Source organism: Vicia villosa, unplaced genomic scaffold (genome assembly GCF_029867415.1).
Source record: "Vicia villosa cultivar HV-30 ecotype Madison, WI unplaced genomic scaffold, Vvil1.0 ctg.000585F_1_1, whole genome shotgun sequence".
Taxonomy (NCBI): Eukaryota; Viridiplantae; Streptophyta; class Magnoliopsida; order Fabales; family Fabaceae; genus Vicia; species Vicia villosa.
This window is the reverse complement of record NW_026705267.1, coordinates 163,835-186,965: the sequence shown is the minus strand read 5'-3', so window position 1 is coordinate 186,965 and position 23,131 is coordinate 163,835. Positions and strand designations below refer to the sequence as shown.

General features: G+C 38.9%; 1 protein-coding gene across 1 annotated transcript; it reads left to right on the top strand.

Moving 5' to 3' along the window:
• The first annotated feature begins 771 nt into the window (after positions 1 to 771).
• On the top strand, positions 772 to 22,841 carry LOC131629603 (uncharacterized). The gene is made up of 9 exons (XM_058900392.1): positions 772 to 829; positions 1,573 to 1,697; positions 1,775 to 1,930; positions 2,119 to 2,188; positions 2,269 to 2,721; positions 21,650 to 21,774; positions 21,852 to 22,118; positions 22,195 to 22,264; positions 22,345 to 22,841. Exons 1-9 carry the CDS (start codon positions 772 to 774, stop codon positions 22,839 to 22,841), a joined length of 1,821 nt encoding a protein of 606 aa, XP_058756375.1.
• The last annotated feature ends 290 nt before the right edge of the window (positions 22,842 to 23,131 follow it).

Genomic DNA, 23,131 nt, shown 5'->3' with positions numbered 1-23,131 from the left:
ATGTGGGATGGTTACCCCCACTCTCTTCGATATAGCTGCTATTACAGGACTTCGACCAACTGGGGAGACCTTCGACCCCAATGATATGGATATTGATACTATTAGCTTTAATGAATCAACAGTTACTTATACTGCATTCATCCAGAAGTACCACAACACAACACAAGCAGAAGTTTCTGATGAAGAACATATTGCTTTTTTAGCACTATGGCTCTCGCGATGCGCTTTCTGCTCAAGATCCATACAGGTTGCAAAGAGGTATCTTTGCATGGCTAATCAACTATATGCTGGAAAAAAGCTCAACCTAAGCCAATTACTCTTGGGATTTCTTTATGAAAACCTCAGCGAAGCCGCGAATCTTACCAAAAACTACCAAATTGGCACTCTACTTTTTGCTGGTCCTTTTTGGCTACTGCAACTGTGGCTTAACGCTACATTTGAAACTCACCTTCCCTTTCGAAGCAACGTCAATGAAGAAGATAATAAAATTAAGAATCGAACTATAGAAGGAACTAGGTTGGCTTACCTAACGCCAAAAGAAGAAACTGGGAAACTTCGTGAACATTTTCTAGCATATACAATGATGTTCGCCCAGCGTAATCAGTTCGATCCTTCCATGGCTCCGTTTGTACACAGAACAATCGGTCCTGAATGGTTCACCCGAAGGTTCCCATCAACATCTCAGGATCAACAAACTGAGTCTATGGAAATTTGGGAAGCCTTTCTGACCCCAAGGTTGTTTTATCATCGTCTTCGACCATCAAAAAGTCAATGCGTTCTCGTATGCTACCAACCAAATCTGGTCTCGAGACGGTTTGGGCTGGTGCAGGTAAAACCCAAGTGTTTATATGATAAAAGGAACCATTTGTGCTTCCATACCTTGCACCTGACTGAAAAGGAGTGTGAATCAAAGATCAACAAATATGTTGGCGTCACCAATCTTTCTCCTATTTTCTTCGAACCTGCCTTTTACTCCACACCAGACTTTCACCAATGGTGGACGGATTACTATACTTCACAAATCTTTGACGCCGATAGTCTCACTCAAGAACTAACTACAGCTTTTAATGATGTGCAGAAGAATTTCCACAAAGGTACCTCGACTCATATTAAAGAAATCCAAGCTTTTCAAAAATTCTTTGAAACTATCTATCGGCCTGATGATCTTAGTCGGACCGCTCGTGAAGCTGCAATTATTTTACGCGAAAAGTTTTCCGCCAAACTGGATAAGTTAAAATTGCCCTCGCATGTTCGACCAGAACTACGCTATGAAGTGGCTTTCAAACTTAATCCTCCAAAATTCCCTCCACTACCAAGTGCGGATTTTGGTGTGGCTCTGAGCCCTCCTTTTCCAAATTGGTTTGTGTGTGGCAACGTTTTAAAAGATCTTCAAGAAAGTACTAAAAAACGTGCTGATCGAGTGGTTCCGACTAAGCATACCCTAGATACTTTCAAAGGGCATCTTCATATAGATCTTGAACATGTTCGTGTCTTGACCCCAATACCTGAAGGTTTGGACTCAGACAATCTTTCGACTGACTTTTCTTTTTTCTGTTGATATACTGATTCCAGTCTCAACTACAGCAGTTGCTCGAAGAAAGAAGATTAAAGAAGTTCCTACACAGAAGGACTCTGGGGCATCTAAAAGTAACAAGCCAAGTGAGAGTGATTCCATTGCCACTAGCAAGAAACCCACGGTACATACCCATTTTATATCATTAATCTCATATAATCTGTGAATAGTGCTTATTTTACTCAGTTTTATATTTCCCAGAATTCGAAACCCCCGGTAGGTTCGAAACGACAAGTCTCTTCAATAGTTGTCTCAGATGATGAAGACAAATCTCCTCCTCGTACCAGGCAAGGCCATAGAAAGAGACAGAAAGCTATTACTCCTTCGGGAAAAGAGAAAGGGCTAGGTTCCTCCAAAGTTGCTTCTCCTAGCGACAAGGCGTCTTCTTAGGAATCACCTTTAAAAACTGCCAGTAATGCCTTCGTTGTCGAAAGTCATAACTCAAGTCCAGACAATATTCCACCCAAGGTATTTTGGTTTCAACCCAAAATCATCTCATAATTTTAACTACATGATTAAGTTAACATCTTACCTTGTCATTGCAGGATGATGCTGGCACTGCTACTTCAGGTCTTAAGACTTACAATCTCACCATTAATGTCGATAAACCTCAAGGTAATCATAACTCTTTCACTTTCATCGATAAACTTCTCAAGGCCTTATCATTCTGACCAAGTCTGGTTTGTTTAATGTAGATATTTCCCAAAATAAATCCCATGTTCTCTCACCAGTTTTTGAAGATGCTAGGCCTCTTACCACCATCTTACCTAATGAGCCAGTCGAAGAAAGCCAATCCACTGACGAATCCCCAGCTACTCATCAAGATAAAAACCTGGAAGAAAATCATCCAGTCTCAGGTAGTGACAACGTGAATCCACAACCACATGGTAGTGAAGATACTGTATCCGAACAAGATGCTATGGAGGAAATTTCTAAACCAGATAAACACAATCCTCCAGAAACTTCACCTCTTGACACAAAAACTACTCCTGGGGCAACTTCGATGCCTGCCCCTACGAAGCCCACTCCTTCGGAACTAGAACAGCTTAAGCAAACTGATCCTCTCAGTTTTCTAAAAGCTATGATGAATGTGAATACTACTTCGCCTTCAGAACTTGACATCTCTCCAGCTGTCCTTGTAGAATCTGGTGACAAGGAAGACATTCCTGACCTCCTTCGACAGATAAAAGAAAGATTATTTGGGGTCAATCTTGTGGATGTTCTTAGTCAAGATCCTATTAAAAGTCATAACTTGAATCAACTCTTGAAGAAAGTGGATTTGTTTCGAGTCTCGAAAGAAGTTTCAGAGGTGATTGTTTTGCTAGGTTCTCTAGTTGAACAACTTCAAGCTAATATTCTTCGAAAATAAAATATCGAAAAGCAACTATCTGAAAAAATAGCCTCTCATGACTCTTCATGGAACTCTGTTGTGGATGCAACGAAACAAGGTGAGGCCCTCAAGCTTAAACATTCAGAAAATCAAAAGGCATATGATAATTATGAGAAGGATATCAACTCCTGGAAACAAGAGATAAAAGCTCTCGAAGAAAAGATAAAGGAAGCTGAGAATTGTCAGGCAACCATACAAAAGGCCAATCAACAAGATCTGCTTGCAGTGGCGCAATTGGGGATTAAACACTTCGAAACCGCACAAAATTTAGTGCCAGAGATTGAAGGATTGAAGAAACACCGGGCGTTACTCGAACTTCGTATGTCTTCATGGGAAACTCAATATTTGAAGATCAAAAATAGTCTCCCCGAGGATTTCAACTAGCTGCTTCGAACTCTGTATTTTGTTGCACTTTTGTTTTGTAATCGAACCTTTTATAAAAATATCTATCTGTATGCTTGACCTCTATTTTTCGTCTATGTTTTCCATATTCGCAAGCACTATTTTTAGCAAATCTTTCATATTCTACCAAAATATATATCTTCAGATTTTCCACAGTGATTCTAATCAATGCAACACATAACCCCGACCACTCTTCGCAGTATCTTTATTCTTAGACTTGACGTTTCTACTTCTCTAGCCGTAATCATTATTAAACAGTGACGTCACTTTCTTCAAAACGCTCATTTGAGGCGTGCGTGCATCAGTTTCATGATTACTTTTCAACTTCCAAGGGCGGGAAACGGCGGAAGCCTTAACTCCCTTTTTGGATTACCAAACCGCAGTCCAATCAATCATTAAAACTTTAAACCACCCTTCATTACCTCGGGTCTATATAAAGGCCTAAGATCGTTTTCATTTCTCCATTCTTGCATTTCCTCAAACACTAACAACAGAAGAGAGAAACCTTTTCTTCAAACTTTCTTTTCAAAAAAAAATGGCTGCGCCTCTCTCTTACAACAACATAAAGGCTGTTATCAAGAAGGAGTTCAAACTTTGTGAGGATGAACTTGATAGCAACTTCATCACTCTTGGCAATCTCTTTGCTAACCAAGATCTGGATTTCTATTTTGAAGAAATCCTGGAAGGTCCTGTTTACCCCAACATGCTTGCAAATTTCTGGATGTTTGCGTCTCTACGCATAGATCCTGAAGGGAGGACCACCATAGTTTCTGAGGTTCGACACGCTCATCTCAGCATCACTCCCACCACCATTGCTAACCTGATGAGATGCAACAACTCTGGGGAAACATTTGATGACAACAGCTTCAACATGACTACTCATCTTATGTTGAGGACTCTCATGGACAGCGATCCTTTCAGTGCCAAGGTTATCAGGATCTGGCATCAAATGCTTGTGGGTAATTTCCGTCCTCGGAGGCTTGACGAAAACAACATCATGGTCGAAGACTTGGAGTTTATTCTCTGTGGTCTTCGAGGGAAGAAGATTAACTTCCCTTTGATGATTTTCAAAGGGCTTGTTGAGGCCGTTTCTGTGGCTACTGCCGGTCAGGGAAACGTAACCTGTCTTCCGTATGGTAGACTCCTCTCTTATATATTCCTTAAGAAGGGTGTCGTGAGGCGGATGCGCACTTCTGGATCCATGGACATGTTCGAGGCTGAAAGCTTGCCTGTGCTGCCCTTAGAAGGATTGGATCAGAGGATTAATTAGTCAATATTTGCCCTAGGTTTTTATGCTTTCCCTTGTTTTTTTTTATTTTTATTTTCAGGAGTTCCTGGGTCATGTCCCCGGATCTCTTTTTGTAATGCTTGTACTTCTATGTTCCAATGACAAAATATTTTGGTGCTTATCTGACTCTTTTTCTTAATTTACCATCTATTTTGATCGTAAAGCCATTTTGATCAATGCAACACATATACTTTGGTACATGTCTGACCATTTTGGCTTTCGTAGTCCCCTGAATGTCTACGTTTTTGCAATCTTTACTTCGTACATGCTTGGTTTATATCTCTTTAGATATTTTCCGTTTACTCTCAAGATCCTACGATCTTCTGCTAACTCTTCAATTTCATAAGCATTATTCGAAAATATCTTTAAGATTCGAAAGGGTCCTTCCCAGTGCGGGGACCATTTACCAAGTGCTTGATTCTTTCGATCTATAGGTAAAATAACTTTCCAAACTAGGTCATTACTAATAAACGTTTTACCTTTCACCTTTTTGTTGTATGCTCTGGATACTCTTTCCTTTTGCCTTTTTATCATTTCCTGCGCTCGAAGTCTGTCTTCATCCAAATCTACTAACTCATTCATCATTAACTCCCAGTATACGTTGGGAGGAATATCTGCTTGTCTTTGTACCCTTACTGACTGTAGATATATCTCGATTGGGAGTACTGCATCATGCCCAAACGTCAACTGGAAAGGAGTTGTGTTTGTAGCTTCTTTTGGAGATGTTCGACAAGCCCAAAGTGCTTGGTCCAAAGTTTTATGCCAATTCTTGGGTTTCTTTCCCACATGTTTTTTGATAAGGCCAATTATTATTTTGTTTGCTGCTTCAACTTGTCCATTTGCTTGAGCATAGTAAGGTGTAGAAGTAAATAACTTGAAACCTATTTCTTTGGCAAAGTCTTGCATTTTTCGTCCAGTAAAGACCGAACCTTGATCAGTTGTTATACTTTATGGGATTCCAAACCTATATATAATATGTTTCTGAATAAACTCAATCACGGCCTCTTGATCCACATTTGCTAGTGGTATTGTTTCGACCCATTTTGTGAAATAGTCTATTCCTACTAATATGTATCTTTGGCCTTTAGACGACTTAGGGTGAATTTCTCCGATCAAATCTAACGCCCATCCCCTGAAAGGCCAAGGTTTCCCTATTGTACTTAATTCGTTTGCTGGGGCATGCTGGATACCTGCATGTTCTTGACATTCTTGACACCCTTTTGCAAACTCTATGCAATCTTTTAACATGGAAGGCCAATACATTCCATAACGAAATAAAAGCCATTTCATTTTGTGTCCTGCTTGATGTGCACCACATGCCCCACTGTGTACGTTCGACAGAGCCAAGTATGCTTCTGCTTCACCTAAGCATTTCAACAATAACCCTTCAAGAGTTTTCTTGAATAATTCGTTTCCCATCAGGAAATATGACAGGGCTCTATATTTTATCTTCCTGTCTGTATCCGTCGAAGGGCTTTTTAGATAGTTTATTATTGGACTCCTCCAATCTGTATCTGCTAATGAGTCTATGTTTAGCACTTCGAATTCTCCTTTGTTGGCGTAACCCAACTGTGAATTCTCCAGATCACTTGGGGAAAGTTTAGTAGACATTGCTCTCCCTCTTACTTCAATCAATTCTTCTAACTTTTCTTTTGATACCTTGTATCCTGAAGCTAACTGCGCCAAGTCGTTTGCCTCTTGGTTATTCATCCTTGATACGTGTTTTAATTCCACATATTCGAATTTCTTGAGTAGCCTATTTGCTATGACAAAGTACATGATCAAATTTTCTTTGATGCACTTGTATTCCTTTGTCAGTTGTTTAATGACCAATTCAGAGTCCCCTTTAATTTCGACTCTGGTTGCCCCCAATTCTAACAAAGCTTCAAGTCCAGCTATTAATGCTTCGTACTCAACTTCGTTGTTGGAGCATAGCGGACCCTCGATTTTATACTTGAGCTTTGTTGGAATTCCATCAGGAGAAATTATCAACAAACCAACTCTGGTTCCCTCTCTGTGCGTTGAACCGTCGAAGTATAACTTCCAAGGTTTTAAACCCACATACTGTTGATGACTCTCAGCTACTGCATGGTCGACAATGAAGTCTGACACAATTTGACCTTTCATTGCCTTGAGAGGCTGAAATATTAGTGAATATTCAGTTAGGGCTAAAGCCCATTTACCGATTCGACTATGCAGTATAGGCTTGGATAACATATGCTTAATAACATCACAATGAGACGAAACATAAACATCAACTGGCTTTATATAATACTTAAGTTTGATACAAGAGAAATACAAGCAAAGGCAGAGTTTTTCTATAGCGGTATATCTAGTCTCTGCATCATTGAGTACTCTACTTAAGTAATAAATGGCTCTTTCGATGCCGTTCTCATCTTCTTGCGCCAGCATGCTGCCTATTGTTTTATCTGAAGCTGAAATATATAGGCGCATGTGCTTCTTCCCATTTGGGGGAGATAGAATTGGTGGACAAGTCAAGTATTGCTTGATTTTATCAAAAGCTTCTTGATGTTCAGCATTCCATTCGAATTTTCCTTGCTTAAGCCGCAGTAGAGGTGAGAAGGCTTGTGTGCGTCCACTCAAATTAGAGATAAATCTCCTTAAGAAGTTTATCTTTCCCAATAAAGATTGTAGTTCTTTCTTCGTTGATTGAGACTTGGTTTCCATTACGGCTTTCGTCTTATTCTGGTTAATTTCTATTCCCTTTTTGTGGACTACGAAACCCAAGAAATCACCTGCCTGCACAAAGAAAACACATTTGAGGGGGTTCATCTTCAAGCCATGTTTCCTCATCCTTTCGAATGATTGGCTCAGATGATTGAGATGAGTTACATCTGAGGTGGATTTTACCACAATGTCATCTATATATACTTGCATGAATGTTTCTATGAAGTCATGGAATATAGAATTCATTGCTCTTTGATAAGTTGCCCCAGCATTTTTTAAACCAAACGGCATTACAATCCATTCGTAAGTACCTATTGCCCCTGGGCAACGAAACGCCGTTTTGGATACATCATCTTCTGCAATAAAGATCTGATTGTATCCAGAATATCCATCTAACATGCTCAAATACTCGAAGCTTGCTGCTGAGTCTACTAGCATTTCTGCCACAGGCATGGGATACTCATCTTTAGGGGTGGCTGCATTAAGATCACTGATCGGAAAAATAGCAAGTGTACTATTTTCACCGGTGTAGTTATAATGGGTTTTACCCCAAGTATCGATCACGAGGATTGCGTAGGAAACACAAGTTATTTAAGTCAATTAAACAAAAGAGCAAATAGGTGTTTTGTTATAAAGCAATAAGTAAATTTAAATAAAAGAAATAATAAAAATAAGCTGAAATTAAAGTTTGACTTTTTAGATGTAATTTGAGGTAATGCCAGGGTAGGTGTTTGATCTTCCTTATAATGACTCTGTAAAAAGATCTCTTCAACAAGTTCATAGAATGCAACTATTTGTTCTTAAGGGTGTTTCCCTAAGTCCTTAGTGGAAAACCTTTTGGTTTGCAATCCTATTGCCTAAGTCCTTAGAAACAAAGGTTTGTAAACCAAAGATGTAAATAATCAAGAATGTTCAAATAACCTTTCGGTATCCCTAGTCCTAGGTGATAACTACTAGATCAAATTGTTTAAAAACCTTAACAACCGTAGTCCTACAAATTGTTAACCGTAGATCAATCTTTGTTTTTCCGACAAAGAAGGCATAAAAACATTAAACAATCAAATTGCATAAAACTAATACTTGATTAAAGAAATACGGGATTCAAAAGTCATTACAATTCAAATCAGGGACACCCCCTGGCATTGGGGGGTTTAGCCTCTCATAATATTCAAGAAACCAAAATCAGAAAGTATAGACATTTACAAAAGATTAGGAGAACTCTGATCTTCAATGGCTTCCACCGTTGAATCTCTTCTTCTTCCACAACCTTGAATACGCTATCTTGCTCTCTTCTGGAATTCTTTCGTACGATCAAAAAGTCCCTTCTCCTTGTCTCTCAATCCTCTTTTAATCCCTCTAGGTTTTCAGATCTCAGCCGGAATACCCAAATTGCCCCCAGAACTTTAAAATTGTAAAAACATAGAAAATCAGAAATTCTGTCCGCACAGGCTGACACGGCCGTGTCACTTGACACGGGCTGACCGTGTCAGCTTCTGCCACTTTTGGGGAAAATTCTTCGGCAGGTCGGACACGGCCGTGTCACTTGACACGGTCTGGCCGTGTCCGACCCTGCCGCTTTTGGCTTTGACTTCAACATCAAAGTTGTAGCTCTTTTCGTTAGCGAAATTTTGCCACCGGAACCGCGTCATTCCGAGTTACGAAGCTCCAGTTATGATCAAAATACTACACGCCTGTCACGATTTTCAGCTTCTGTTACACCAACACTTGTGCAATTTCCATCTGATCCAGAATTAACCTACAACCACCAAGTAGAGAGATCAAAAGCATCTAAAAAGACATGATAAAGGGCACAAAAACATAATGCAAGCAATTAACTAATATTAAAGGAATCAACGAAAAACTCATGAAAACAACCACAAAGTGTTACCAAGTATGACGATCTTATGCCAAATTTATGACGAAATTAAGTAGAAATGGTGACCGATCAATCACGAAAGTCTATGCATACTCTTAATGAACCATTATTTTTAAGTACAGGCACTATATTAGCAATCCATTCAACATACCTTGTAGTTTGGATGAACTTGCAGCGTAGAAGCCTTTCGACCTCTGCTTTAATCTTCGAATGAATCTCTGGCGCGAATCTCCTGGGAGTCTGCTTTATAGGCTTCTTTCCTTCCTTTATTGGTAGTTTTAATTCGACCAAATTTCTTCCTAGACCAGGTGTGGACCTCCGTTTTTTTTCGGGCCATACCTCTGAGCGGGAGAGATACGTGAACTGACTCTTTTTTATCGCTTAATGCTTTCGCTTTTTTTTTTTGAAAATTCACAGAGTCGCCACCGACCTTTTATTTTATCCAATTAAGGAAAGGTTTATAAAAGAAACAGAAAAAAGACCTTTAAGAAATTCTGGGTAAGGGGGTAGGTTATACAAAGGGAAGGTGTTAGCACCCTTTGTATCCATGGTTATCCATGGGCTCTTAAGTTTGCTTAGCTCGATTACTTTTCAATTGCTTTAGAATGCTCATATGTGGTTTCAAATACCTTTGTAAATTGAATTTTGTAATGATCCTTGTGTGGATGTATACAAAATGTTTGTTTATCTTTCGAAAGATGTTTTGAAAAGAACGTTAACTTTGTAATGATCCGTGTTTGGATGTATACAAAATATTGTCTTTTTGGAAAGTTTTGTTTTGAAAAACGACAGTGTATGAGAATTTTGTTTGTTTTGATTTGAGCAAGCAAACTAGGAGGTCTACCCTGAGTTGTAAGGTCTTTATCCTTATTTCCTTTAAAAATCTATCCTTTCACCAGATATAAACAAAAGGTTCGATTTTGTACTCAAAACAGTGGAATTTTGACTTTGATTTTGAAAAGAATGAGAAGGGATTACCTTAAGAGGTGCAAATGTGATTTGTGTTTGAATTCAGATATTTTATCTTTTGGAGTTAGTGATCTAACGGTTCAATTTTATCTTTGACATACACGCAGTTTATATTTGCTGGAAATTAAAATGCGGAAATGTAAAGTGCGGAAAGTAAATCTACGCTATTACATCGATTGTGAAGGAAATGTAAACTAGCCTATTTACATGAATTTGACATCCTGTACATTTATCTAGGAATTTAAATTGCAAGAAAAATAAAAGGCATGTTTTTGGATTTTTTATGATTGATTTTAATTATAATTAATGCATGATTAATTAAATTAAAATGAAGAAAAAAGATGAAAATAGATTTAAACCTAGAAATTAAGTTTAAAATATGTACAAAATATTTGTCAATTAATTTTAAAACAAAACTAATTTTTTTGGAATTTTTGAAATTGATTTGAAATTGATTTGAATGCGATTAAGCTAATTAATACATAATTATACAAATAATTAAAACTTAAAGAGAAAATTATTCAAAATATGTACAAAATTAGGTTATAATATATAAACAATATTTTATATAAAGAACAATTTTTTTATGATTTTTTTATTGGTTAGAATAATTAAAAAGCAAATATATAAATATATACTAATTAATTATGCAAAATATTGAAATTTTGAAGAAAAATAAAATATTTTTATTTCAGAAAATAATATATTATTTTAGAAGTCTAAAAATATTTTTTGTGTAATTTTTTGGATTTTTGAAACTATTTTTAATTAATTTAACAAAGAAATTAAAATAAAAATAGAAAATAAAAGGATACTAATCAGATGTGGTATGCATGTGAGGGAACATGATGTAGCTGCATGATCTGGCGCGTTGGATTAGGAGATGGATGGATCAGATGGTGGAAAGCATGAGGGACCATAGCACGTGGAACACCTGCAAAACACTGAATCCAAGGTCAGTTTAAAAAAATCACGCGCGCGCCTTCCAGCCAATCAGAGGACGCCACGCATCATCTTCAACCTTCAGATGGGCTTTTACACCGTTCATTTGCAGGTGGTGTAAAAACTCCAATCTTTTACACCTGGTGATAATAGCGAATGCAAGCAAACACGAGTATAAATTTGGCGCGATGCCATGGTTAAGTTCGTATTGTTCACGTGAGTTTAATGGTGCTATTTAGAACTTGTAATTTTGCATGGATCATAAAACCCTAAATTTGAAAGTAAGAACCCTAAAATGGTGGTTCCTCGTATAGGTGTCCAAACTTCAATTAAGTTTCCAGAAATGATCTACACCTCAAACCAAATCCAAATATATGTCTACATCTTGCTAAATATGCGTGTGTTATGAGATACAAGTTGATTTTAGTTTGAACAAACCGTGGCTTGTGTAGCTCGATTTGTGAGGTTTCAGAGCTTGCAATTGATTGAGACACGTTCAATGATACTTGAGGATGATGTTTAAGTGTTTAGTTTGAATTGAAACAAGCTGGAAATTAAAATTCGAATTTTAAATTTCCTTGAAAGAAAACAAGTGATTACAAGTGTGTTACAAGCAAGGCTTTGTTTCTGAACTTGTCCCTCCATTGCTGAAGTATTGTGGCCTATATATAAGCATTGAAGTGCTTAGAATTGAAGCTAAGAAGCCTTTAGTTGCCTTTGTGGAATTCTTGATTTTTTTATATTAAAAACCTTTGAATTGTTGACCAAGTCTTCTTCTCTTCAATGCTCTTGCCTTGCTCTTCAATTCTCTGCAGAAAATCAGAGATTCCTTGGGTGAGTCATGCTTAGATTGTAAGCTAACCATTATCCATTCATTTTTCCTTTTAATTTAATCTTAAAATAAGATAAAATTATGCCAAAAAATGGATAAAAATGGTATGGGCCTTGTCTTGGTCGTGGGAGGCCCATAATATTATGGAAATGATGTTTGAACCATGAAAACTTGGCCCCATTTGGAAAAAATACATTTTTGAGCAATGTTGGTTTCATGCATTTTCCCAAAATTTAGCCAACTTCAACAAGGTGTAAATCCCTCAATTTTTGTCACATGAAGGAGATCTTGCACTTTTTGGAAACCTCAAAGAGTCCTCTAACCAATGCCTTTGGTCTCATGTCAAAATGATTTTTGATGCTCCTTGTGTGTCCTTTTGAAAAAAGTGTCTTTTTGTTGACTTTGAAAATGACCTGTAATGTCTTTGGTCATATTTTTCAAATGGTGAATGCAATGACCATGGGATCAATTGCATTTGAAAGATAACTGAATTTCCTTCAAAATGAGCTTTGGTTTGAATTTTTTGGATGAAGGATGAGAGAGTTATGATCAGTCAAAGTTGAGTTGACTTTTCAGGCAAAAACCCTAATTTTGAATCTTAGGGTTTTGTTGATTTTTGATCTTTCCTTGATGAATTATGATCATCCAATGATCAAATGATGAATCCTTTGACAAAATATGGACTTTGACAAAAAAATTCATTTTTGACTGTCTGTTGACTGTTTGAGCTGCTGACGGTGCGTCTGAGTGAATTGAAGTTTGAAAATTTGTATGATGGTACTTTGAGATATATGGATGTGCATGAAATCCATTTGAGGTCTCAAAAACTTGTTTCTCCTGTAAAAACAAGAAAACCCTAGTCAGGGACTGTTTGTGTAGGAGACAGTTAAGCGTACCTGATTTTTGTGCAGTGTTGAGTCTCTGCTAATCGCGTGATATTCAGAAGACTTCTAGAACAAAAATCTTGGAATTTTGAATTGTGAAAGATTGATTTGATTGATGGTACAAATCACTGAGAATTGTACTGCCAGCAGTTTGGCTGTCAACTGACTGTTCAGGTATTGACGTAGCAGTTAGAGTGAAAAATCAACAGTCAAAGTTAATTTTCTTTTTTTTTGTTTTTGTTTTATGTGAAAGATTAAAGTTTATTTACATGACTTGTAAAAAAACATAGACATAATAAATAACTAATATTTACTGTTACCAGTACAGTCTGAGTTTCCTGATTCTGCGCCTGCAAAAAGATTTAACTCTGTACCAATTGTGTCAGTACTATTTATCTGTAAATAAATAAATAGCGTGTGTGAAGTAATAAACAGTATTTGGCGTTTGCGTAAGAATAAATTCAACTGCAAGCCAAATTACTGTATAAGAAATTCTAAAAACTAAGTATTTCATATGTCAGGATATTTGTTGAAATAAAAATCCATGATTATATGAGACTCTTAATTTTCAGATTGGAGTTTTCTTGAAAAAAGATGCGGGCAAATTTTGGGGTATAACACCAGGCATCTCGTCATAATCCCAAGCAAAACAGTCTTTGTTTTCCTTCAACAGTTTGATGACCGTTGCCTTTAATTCTGGTTCTAGTTTCGCGCTGATATATGTTGTTCTTTTTTGATCTTCGTCTCCAAGATTTACTTCTTCGAGTGGATCTTGAGCTAACATCTTTATATTTGGTGCCATTGGATCTTTTTCGAATCCCAAAGGCTCTTCATCGTAAATTGCATCTAACCTTTGACTCGATTCTTCTCTTATGGTTCTTTCGACTTGAAACGAATCTTCAGAAGATTTGGAACTCATATGTATCTCTAAATCTGTGACTTCCTTCTTGGTTAGACCTGTGTCAATCTTCGCATTTGATAGTTTGGCCTCGAGAGCCGCCTTTCTTTTATTCTCGGCCACGTAAGCCGAAATCTTTTCAAAGAAAGAAAACTCAGACATTATTAATGTCATCGTCCCAGCCTGTCGGCCGTTCTGTTGGATAATTCTCCAATGGTGTTGGATCTGCTGGGCCATCCATGATCTCTCTATCCCACTGGAATCCATTTGGGTGTAGAGTTAAATAGTACAACACATTCTTATTTGGGGTGTACATCTCTTCTGCCGCATGACAAGGACTTATGTTTGCCAAATTCCTATCGAAGTTAGTTTTATTAACCTGGTTAACTTCAGCCATATAGTAGCTCTGATCTCCTTCGATATTCTCTACTATACCGTCTTCCCTCCAAATTTTCACCCTTTGATGCATTGTTGAGGGCACAGCTGCCACTCCATGAATCCCTTCTCTACCAAGCAAAAGGTTGTAGTTTGCTTTTGCTGGTATAACCATAAACATAGTTGGCCTCGTGACTGAGCCTACTGTCAAATTGACCTGAACAACTCCTAGTGTTTGTCCTATCTTGCCTTCGTAGTTAGATAAAACCATGTTATGTGGCCTTATATCATTATCGAACATACCAATTCTTTTTAGCATGTATTGAGGCATTAGGTTCACTGTTGCTCCCCCGTCAACTAGGACTTTATTGATGCCAACATTCTCAATTTTAGCCCTGATATAGAGTGGCTTCAAATGATTTCGCATACCTTCATCAGGCCTTTCGAAGAAAGCGTTCTGTTCTTCAACTGCACCGTTATTCAGCACATAATAACACACAGGTCTGTGTTTTGCCATTTCTTCGATGTCAGCCTCCTCGCAGTCTTCAACTTCTGTTTCCTGATTGAACTCACGAGGAAGCACGGACACAACATTGCAGTTGAGGTTTATGGATGACACTCCATCAGAATCAAAGTCATTTGTCATTCGATCTTCTTCTTTCCAAGAACTAGAATGCATCTTTTCTTCTTCATCCAAGATCTTTTCAGCTTCGAATAGCCTGCGTTCCACTGGAGGTTTGTCTGACTTTGCCCCCTGGCGTGGGACTTGGTTGCTACTAGACTCTCCAGCTTCTCTTGTCCTGTATTCCTTTTGAGCCTTTTTTATTCTCTGATGCCTTCTCCACTGGGATCGGGACATAGGATTTTTTCCTTTGTAATTCTCCAATCTATACACCTCTCGATTTGGTTTTTGAAATTGCTTCCTGTATGCCATTGCAGTTCTTCCTCCTTGGTCCCAACTCCGCCATTTGTTTTCTCTTGCACCAGCTTGCACCCATCTATCCCTGGGTGCATCTGCAGGGACTTTGAATGTTACCCTTCGAACTCTGGGGTGTGGACTATCAGGTCTCTTCGTGGGAGTCCATATGTCGAAACCGTATAGGTTAGGACGCAACCCCTGAGTTTCTCGACCCATGTAGCAGTACACACGTTCGAAGGATCGTGCCAGCATTTCATCATAGACTGCCCCACATCTGGGACATAGTGCAACTTCAGTATTGCCTTTGTGACATCTGACCAAAAATCCTACTAAGCTCTCCTCCATCCTTGGGTACACTTGTAGTAGGGGATTTGGTTCTCTCCCTGGGTGTTCCCATCTTTCGCGTCGAGCCCTTTCGAAGTTAGCTTCGACCCTTCGATTCAGCATGATCGAACACCTTGGGCACATCCATTGTTTTCCACCGTTCCTCTCATGACAACCCCAAAGGTAGTCCTTGAAGCTTTCCCCTCTCAAAGGAACTTCAATACCCCCTTTTTGCCTTGTTAGCCATGTCTCTAACTCACCAAATTCAGAAACTGGACGTCTGGCGCTGACCATGTTAACGACTGTTGGAGGAACTTCAGAGATCTGGGTTTTGTGGAGTTTCATTCTGAGGTCTTCAGTGGCCTCGCTGTTCTCTCCCCTCGAAATTTCAGTTATCTCTGTCCTTGGAGATTCTTCGACATCAGTATCGAAGATTATATGGTTATTCAGACTCTCAGTAGCCTGCTCTCCATCGAACACTGCCTTAGTTTCTGCAACTTCGACTTCAGATGCCTCCACCATGTTGACATCCACTGGCTCACAGAGGCTAGCATCAGCGATGTTCAGAGGATTGGTATCGACCTTCATGTGACTCTTGGTCTTGTCAGCAAACTTCAACCTCCCATCTTTGATAGCATTTTGAATTAGATCCCTGAAAAGAAAACATTGTGAAGTTTTATGGCCTAAAAAACCATGATATTAGCAAAAACCTCTCTTCTTTCGTTGTTCTAATGGAGGAATTTTGGAATTTGGAGGCAGTATCATTTGGCCATCTTTTACTAGTAAATCAAATATCTCGTCACATTTGGTGATGTCGAATGTGTAAGTTTTCTTAGGGAACCTATCATTCTTATCGTTTTCTACTGGGTTTTTTCCATTTGCAGGGTTGAGTAATTTGCAGGCATAAGGTGGCGCTTCTCTTAATTCAGCCACATCTATTTCGACTTCTTCAGGGTTGTATGAGTCGCTAAGAGACTCATCACAAGCGTCCTCTGCTTCGACATACGCTACCCTTTCCTTCTTATAGTTTTTATTTGCCCTAACATTTTCTGCCTTCAAGCGTTCGACTTGTCGAACCCTATCTGCTAACTGGGCCATATCCCTAAGATACTGAGTATCTAATTTCTTTCTAATTGAATAATCTAAACCCCCCGCAGCCATTTCGACTAATTCATGTTCTGGGACAGTTGTGAAACATCTAGATTTCAACAGACGGAACCTATTCAAGTAATCATCAATTGGTTCTGTAAACTTCCTCTTAATACTAGCCAATTCCTTCAAACTTATCTTGGTTTGACCCATATAGAATTGTTCATGGAATAACCTTTCCAAGTATGCCCATGCATCTATCGAGTTTGGTGGCAAAGTGGTGAACCAAATGAACGCATTCTTTGTTAGCGAACTAGGGAAGTATTTGATCCGTAAATCCTCGTTCCCTGCTAAATCCCCTGCTTCTGTCAAATATCTGGCAATATGTTCCACAGTTGACTCGCTAGTTTCGCCTGAAAACTTTGTAAACTTAGGTACCTTAGTGCCCCTAGGCAATTCTGTCTGCATAATGTAATCTGATATGGGGGACGTATAGTTTGGACGTCGAAGTCCAGTACTAAGGCCATTATTGGCCATAACCCTTTCTATCATGGCAGTTAGGTTATTTTCGGTAGCCAGATTTTCCCTTCTGACTCTCTGGACAATCTCATCTGGATGTTCGTTCCTACCCACAATCCTTAATCTGGGTCGCTCTTCTTCTTCCGTTTCCTGTCGAATGGGAACGGTTCTTTGATTCGAAGCCTCTAAATTAATCACTTGAGTTCCTTCGATCGTTTATGTTCTTCGTGAGGGGCCTACATCCCTAGTGGCTGTCCTAGATGGGGGATCCACATCTTGTATACGCTCCAAAACAGGCCTCACTTCTTGATTCGAAGGCTGTTTGTCTTTTCTTCTAGGTGGTGGCACTCCCATGAAATCTGCCATTCGATTCATTTGAGATGATATCTTTTGGAAAGTCTCCACGTTTTCCCGATTTGTACTAGCAATATTCGCCGCTAGTGGGTTCAAAATTGAAGCCAACTCTTTGGCCAAAACCCCTAACATATCATGGTTGCTTCATCCATTTCTTGCCGGAATGCTGCTTGGTTATTTGTGGTAAACATGGGTATCTGGGTAGAAAAACTAGTGTTGTGTGCACTTCGACCCACTGAACCAACATTTGGCGAAAACGTCGCATTATTAGTTGTAGCATATGTAGGCCCAGCCCCTCGTACGCCTGTTCCATATGGGTATGGCATTCTGTATGGGTTATTTGGCCTCCATTCGAAAGCAGAGTTTGTGCCTTGACTAAACAAGTTATTTGCAGCATTTGTCGAGGAAAACGGTATATCCTCTGCGCTTGTGGATGAAGGTGCAGTGGTCGACACTGAAACTGGAACAGTCCCTAATGGTCCTGTATTATTCTCAGGGATGGCCTGGGAATTATCTGCAGGTCTTGACCCATTTGGACCTGGTATATCCCGTGCTCCTTGAGTGGAAGTCGAATTTGCTGCGCCTGATCCTGAACCTTGTGGGGGATCTTGATCTCCCCCTGCACTGGTCGTGACGACCATTTTCTTGTTGTACCTTCGTTTGGGAATCGATTGTGCACTGTTCGTTAACTTACCGTTCCTAAGGTTCATACAAGGTCTTGATATTTTCTAGACAAAAATAAAACAATTGATTAAAAACAATCTGGTTGACACAGTCCCACTGGGCGTGCCAATTTGTTTACGGTGATTTCCGGTAAACAACCGCTAGTCTTCCAAACTATAAGTAGATATGATTTGGTTACTCGCAGGATCGACTAGATTGATCCTAGGACACATAGTCAAAAAGATTGTTATTAATGGTCGTTCGAACCATATTTATGATTTATCTTTGTCAATAAGAGTTTCTTCGAATAAAACAAGTAAACTTGATAGTGACTTTGTTATATGCAAGTATAACTTCAACAAAAGGGTAAGTAAAAAGAAGACATGAAACGAAAGCTGTTTAAAGTGCAAAGAATCTAAAATTGCAGAAATATTAAATACTTCAAAAGTAAATGACATGAAAATAACAGTACAAGAATGTAAATGGCAAGAAGTAAATGAAATGCAATAATACTGAAAAGATATCTGAAAACGAAAAGGGAATACACATGTATTAAAATGGTGGTGTCATACGTACATTTCTCAGCGAACTCTTTCTCTTTAACACTTGATACTTGAGTAATATGTGAGTGACTTGTACAAAATGAACACACAGAATCCTAACATTAAGACTCCTATTTATACTAATTTCGACCTTAACGGCCCTACGCTAATCTAATGCCACGTTTCTCATAAGAACTCCAGGGATGCCATCTGTTGTTAGACAGTTACGAAACCGTCTTCGAATTTCAAATCTTCCCGCCTAAGTCCTTCTTCGACGCGTGGCAGTATATTTAACATTAAAACACTACGAAAACACGCTAATTAGTAATACTTTAACATATTTCATGAAATTTGCCTAAGTCTTCGAAGACATGCACTCCTATGAGCTTCAGTGTTCATCATCTCCGCTGTGACTTAGAAATCTTCACTCTCGAAGCATGGCCATCAGGAGCCATTTTCTTATCTTCAAACGATGGTCATCAGTAACCATCTCTTCTTCGAATTTTTATTCTTCGAAGAACCATATATTTGCAAAACGAAATCTTCAGCTAACAAATTGCCCCCAATAAATGCCTGTTTCGAAAAAACAAGAGAAATAGGCGTTTCTTGTCATTGTAAGATTTCGTTCCTTGCTACTCTTTGAAAGTTCCAAGATTGCTGACTAACGTCATAATCATTGATGACCCTGTTTTCAAAACGTCTTGTCATTTTCAAATATGTCTTCTCATAACTTACATTCCCACGTTTTTGACCTTACTTCTTGATCATTATTCCTACATACTAGGAGTAAAGCTAATTTATTTGACCGCCGTTGGATTAAATCAAAACTCGCCGCGTGTCCTTTTGTTTTACCCAAAAGATTTAAAAAGGTTCCCGTTAGACCTTTAAATACCTGGTCTTCACTTTTATACAACTTTTCATTCCTATTTCTTCATCTTCTTCAACATAATACTTTCTCAATCAAACTTCTCTATGGCTTCATCTTCAAATGTTCTTCAACCTGTTCTAAAGCTCCAAACAACAACGCGGTCTGGGGAACGAGAACACATTCCAAACCCTAACACCGCAGAAGTGCGCGCAATTTACGCTTCTCAGGTACTCATCCCCTTTGAACTTTCTGGAAAACCTCTTGCTTTTATGGGTCCATTGCCAGGTGAAAGTAATCCATCTATAAACAAATTCTTCCCTTCTTATTACAAAACTAGTCCCTTGGTTAGTAAGATTAAGATAGATGAAGATGGTCATTCATATTTAGGAGAACCTGATAATGCTGAAGAAACTTCAACTGCACCCCCTTTGGCTCTGGCACAAATTAGGTTAAACTATATGACCAACTTTGTAAAAGTATTTAGGTCAATCCCTTTAGCCAAAGATCCTGATCTATACTATGCCTGGTTAGAAAAAGTAGAGAAAAAGAAAGAATCTTTCTGGAAATCATTAGGAATATATGATTTGATTCAATTATCAAAAACAGGCTTAGAATATAACCAACCCATGTTAGTAGCAGCGGTTCATTTCTGGGATGCTTCCCACAACACCTTCCATCTTCCATGTGGGATGGTTACCCCCACTCTCTTCGATATAGCTGCTATTACAGGACTTCGACCAACTGGGGAGACCTTCGACCCCAATGATATGAAATTGATACTATTAGCTTTAATGAATCAATAGTTACTTATACTGCATTCATCCCGAAGTACCACAACACAACACAAGCAGAAGTTTCTGATGAAGAACATATTGCTTTTTTAGCACTATGGCTCTCGCGATGCGCTTTCTGCTCAAGATCCATACAGGTTGCAAAGAGGTATCTTTGCATGGCTAATCAACTATATGCTGGAAAAAAGCTCAACCTAAGCCAATTACTCTTGGGATTTCTTTATGAAAACCTCAGCGAAGCCGCGAATCTTACCAAAAACTACCAAACTGGCACTCTACTTTTTGCTGGTCCTTTTTGGCTACTGCAACTGTGGCTTAACGCTACATTTGAAACTCACCTTCCCTTTCGAAGCAACGTCAATGAAGAAGATAATAAAATTAAGAATCGAACTATAGAAGGAACTAGGTTGGCTTACCTAACGCCAAAAGAAGAAACTGGGAAACTTCGTGAACATTTTCTAGCATATACAATGATGTTCGCCCAGCGTAATCAGTTCGATCCTTCCATGGCTCCGTTTGTACACAGAACAATCGGTCCTGAATGGTTCACCCGAAGGTTCCCATCAACATCTCAGGATCAACAAACTGAGTCTATGGAAATTTGGGAAGCCTTTCTGACCCCAAGGTTGTTTTATCATCGTCTTCGACCATCAAAAAGTCAATGCGTTCTCGTATGCTACCAACCAAATCTGGTCTCGAGACGGTTTGGGCCGGTGCAGGTAAAACCCAAGTGTTTATATGATAAAAGGAACCATTTGTGCTTCCATACCTTGCACCTGACTGAAAAGGAGTGTGAATCAAAGATCAACAAATATGTTGGCGTCACCAATCTTTCTCCTATTTTCTTCGAACCTGCCTTTTACTCCACACCAGACTTTCACCAATGGTGGACGGATTACTATACTTCACAAATCTTTGACGCCGATAGTCTCACTCAAGAACTAACTACAGCTTTTAATGATGTGCAGAAGAATTTCCACAAAGGTACCTCGACTCATATTAAAGAAATCCAAGCTTTTCAAAAATTCTTTGAAACTATCTATCGGCCTGATGATCTTAGTCGGACCGTTCGTGAAGCTGCAGTTATTTTACGCGAGAAGTTTTCCGCCAAACTGGATAAGTTAAAATTTCCCTCGCATGTTCGACCAGAACTACGCTATGAAGTGGCTTTCAAACTTAATCCTCCAAAATTCCCTCCACTACCAAGTGCGGATTTTGGTGTGGCTCTGAGCCCTCCTTTTCCAAATTGGTTTGTGTGTGGCAACGTTTTAAAAGATCTTCAAGAAAGTACTAAAAAACGTGCTGATCGAGTGGTTCCGACTAAGCATACCCTAGATACTTTCAAAGGGCATCTTCATATAGATCTTGAACATGTTTGTGTCTTGACCCCAATACCTGAAGGTTTGGACTCAAACAATCTTTCGACTGACTTTTCTTTTTTTCTGTTGATATACTGATTCCAGTCTCAACTACAGCCGTTGCTCGAAGAAAGAAGATTAAAGAAGTTCCTACACAGAAGGACTCTGGGGCATCTAAAAGTAACAAGCCAAGTGAGAGTGATTCCATTGCCACTAGCAAGAAACCCACGGTACATACCCATTTTATATCATTAATCTCATATAATCTGTGAATAGTGCTTATTTTACTCAATTTTATATTTCCCAGAATTCGAAACCCCCGGTAGGTTCGAAACGACAAGTCTCTTCAACAGTTGTCTCAGATGATGAAGACAAATCTCCTCCTCGTACCAGGCAAGGCCATAGAAAGAGACAGAAAGCTATTACTCCTTCGGGAAAAGAGAAAGGGCTAGGTTCCTCCAAATTTGCTTCTCCTAGCGACAAGGCGTCTTCTGAGGAATCACCTTTAAAAACTGCCAGTAATGCCTTCGTTGTCGAAAGTCATAACTCAAGTCCAGACAATATTCCACCCAAGGTATTTGGGTTTCACCCAAAATCATCTCATAATTTTAACTACATGATTAAGTTAACATCTTACCTTGTCATTGCAGGATGATGCTGGCACTGCTACTTCAGGTCTTAAGACTTACAATCTCACCATTAATGTCGATAAACCTCAAGGTAATCATAACTCTTTCACTTTCATCGATAAACTTCTCAAGGCCTTATCGTTCTGACCAAGTCTGGTTTGTTTAATGCAGATATTTCCCAAAATAAATCCCATGTTCTCTCACCAGTTTTTGAAGATGCCAGGCCTCCTACCACCATCTTACCTAATGAGCCAGTCGAAGAAAGCCATTCCACTGACGAATCCCCAGCTACTCATCAAGATAAAAACCTGGAAGAAAATCATCCATTCTCAGGTAGTGACAACGTGAATCCACAACCACATGGTAGTGAAGATACTGTATCCGAACAAGATGCTATGGAGGAAATTTCTAAACCAGATAAACACAATCCTCCAGAAACTTCACCTCTTAACACAGAAACTACTCCTGGGGCAACTTCGATGCCTGCCCCTACGAAGCCCACTCCTTCGGAACTAGAACAGCTTAAGCAAACTGATCCTCTCAGTTTTCTAAAAGCTATGATGAATGTGAATACTACTTCGCCTTCAAAACTTGACATCTCTCCAGCTGTCCTTGTAGAATCTGGTGACAAGGAAGACATTCCTGACCTCCTTCGACAGATAAAATAAAGATTCTTTGGGGTCAATCTTGTAGATGTTCTTAGTCAAGATCCTATTAAAAGTTATAACTTGAATCAACTCTTGAAGAAAGTGGATTTGTTTCGAGTCTCGAAAGAAGTTTCAGAGGTGATTGTTTTGCTAGGTTCTCTAGTTGAACAACTTCAAGCTAATATTCTTCGAAAACAAAATATCGAAAAGCAACTATCTGAAAAAATAGCCTCTCATGACTCTTCATGGAACTCTGCTGTGGATGCAACGAAACAAGGTGAGGCCCTCAAGCTTAAACATTCAGAAAATCA

Bases quoted from the DNA above. Each gene is read 5' to 3' on its own strand.
- LOC131629603 (XM_058900392.1), top strand. From the start codon at position 772: ATGCGTTCTCGTATGCTACCAACCAAATCTGGTCTCGAGACGGTTTGG. The intron at 1,931-2,118 runs GTTGCTTCTCCT...TTGTCATTGCAG, and splicing joins AAGGGCTAGGTTCCTCCAAA to GATGATGCTGGCACTGCTAC. The intron at 21,775-21,851 runs GTACATACCCAT...TATATTTCCCAG, and splicing joins CCACTAGCAAGAAACCCACG to AATTCGAAACCCCCGGTAGG.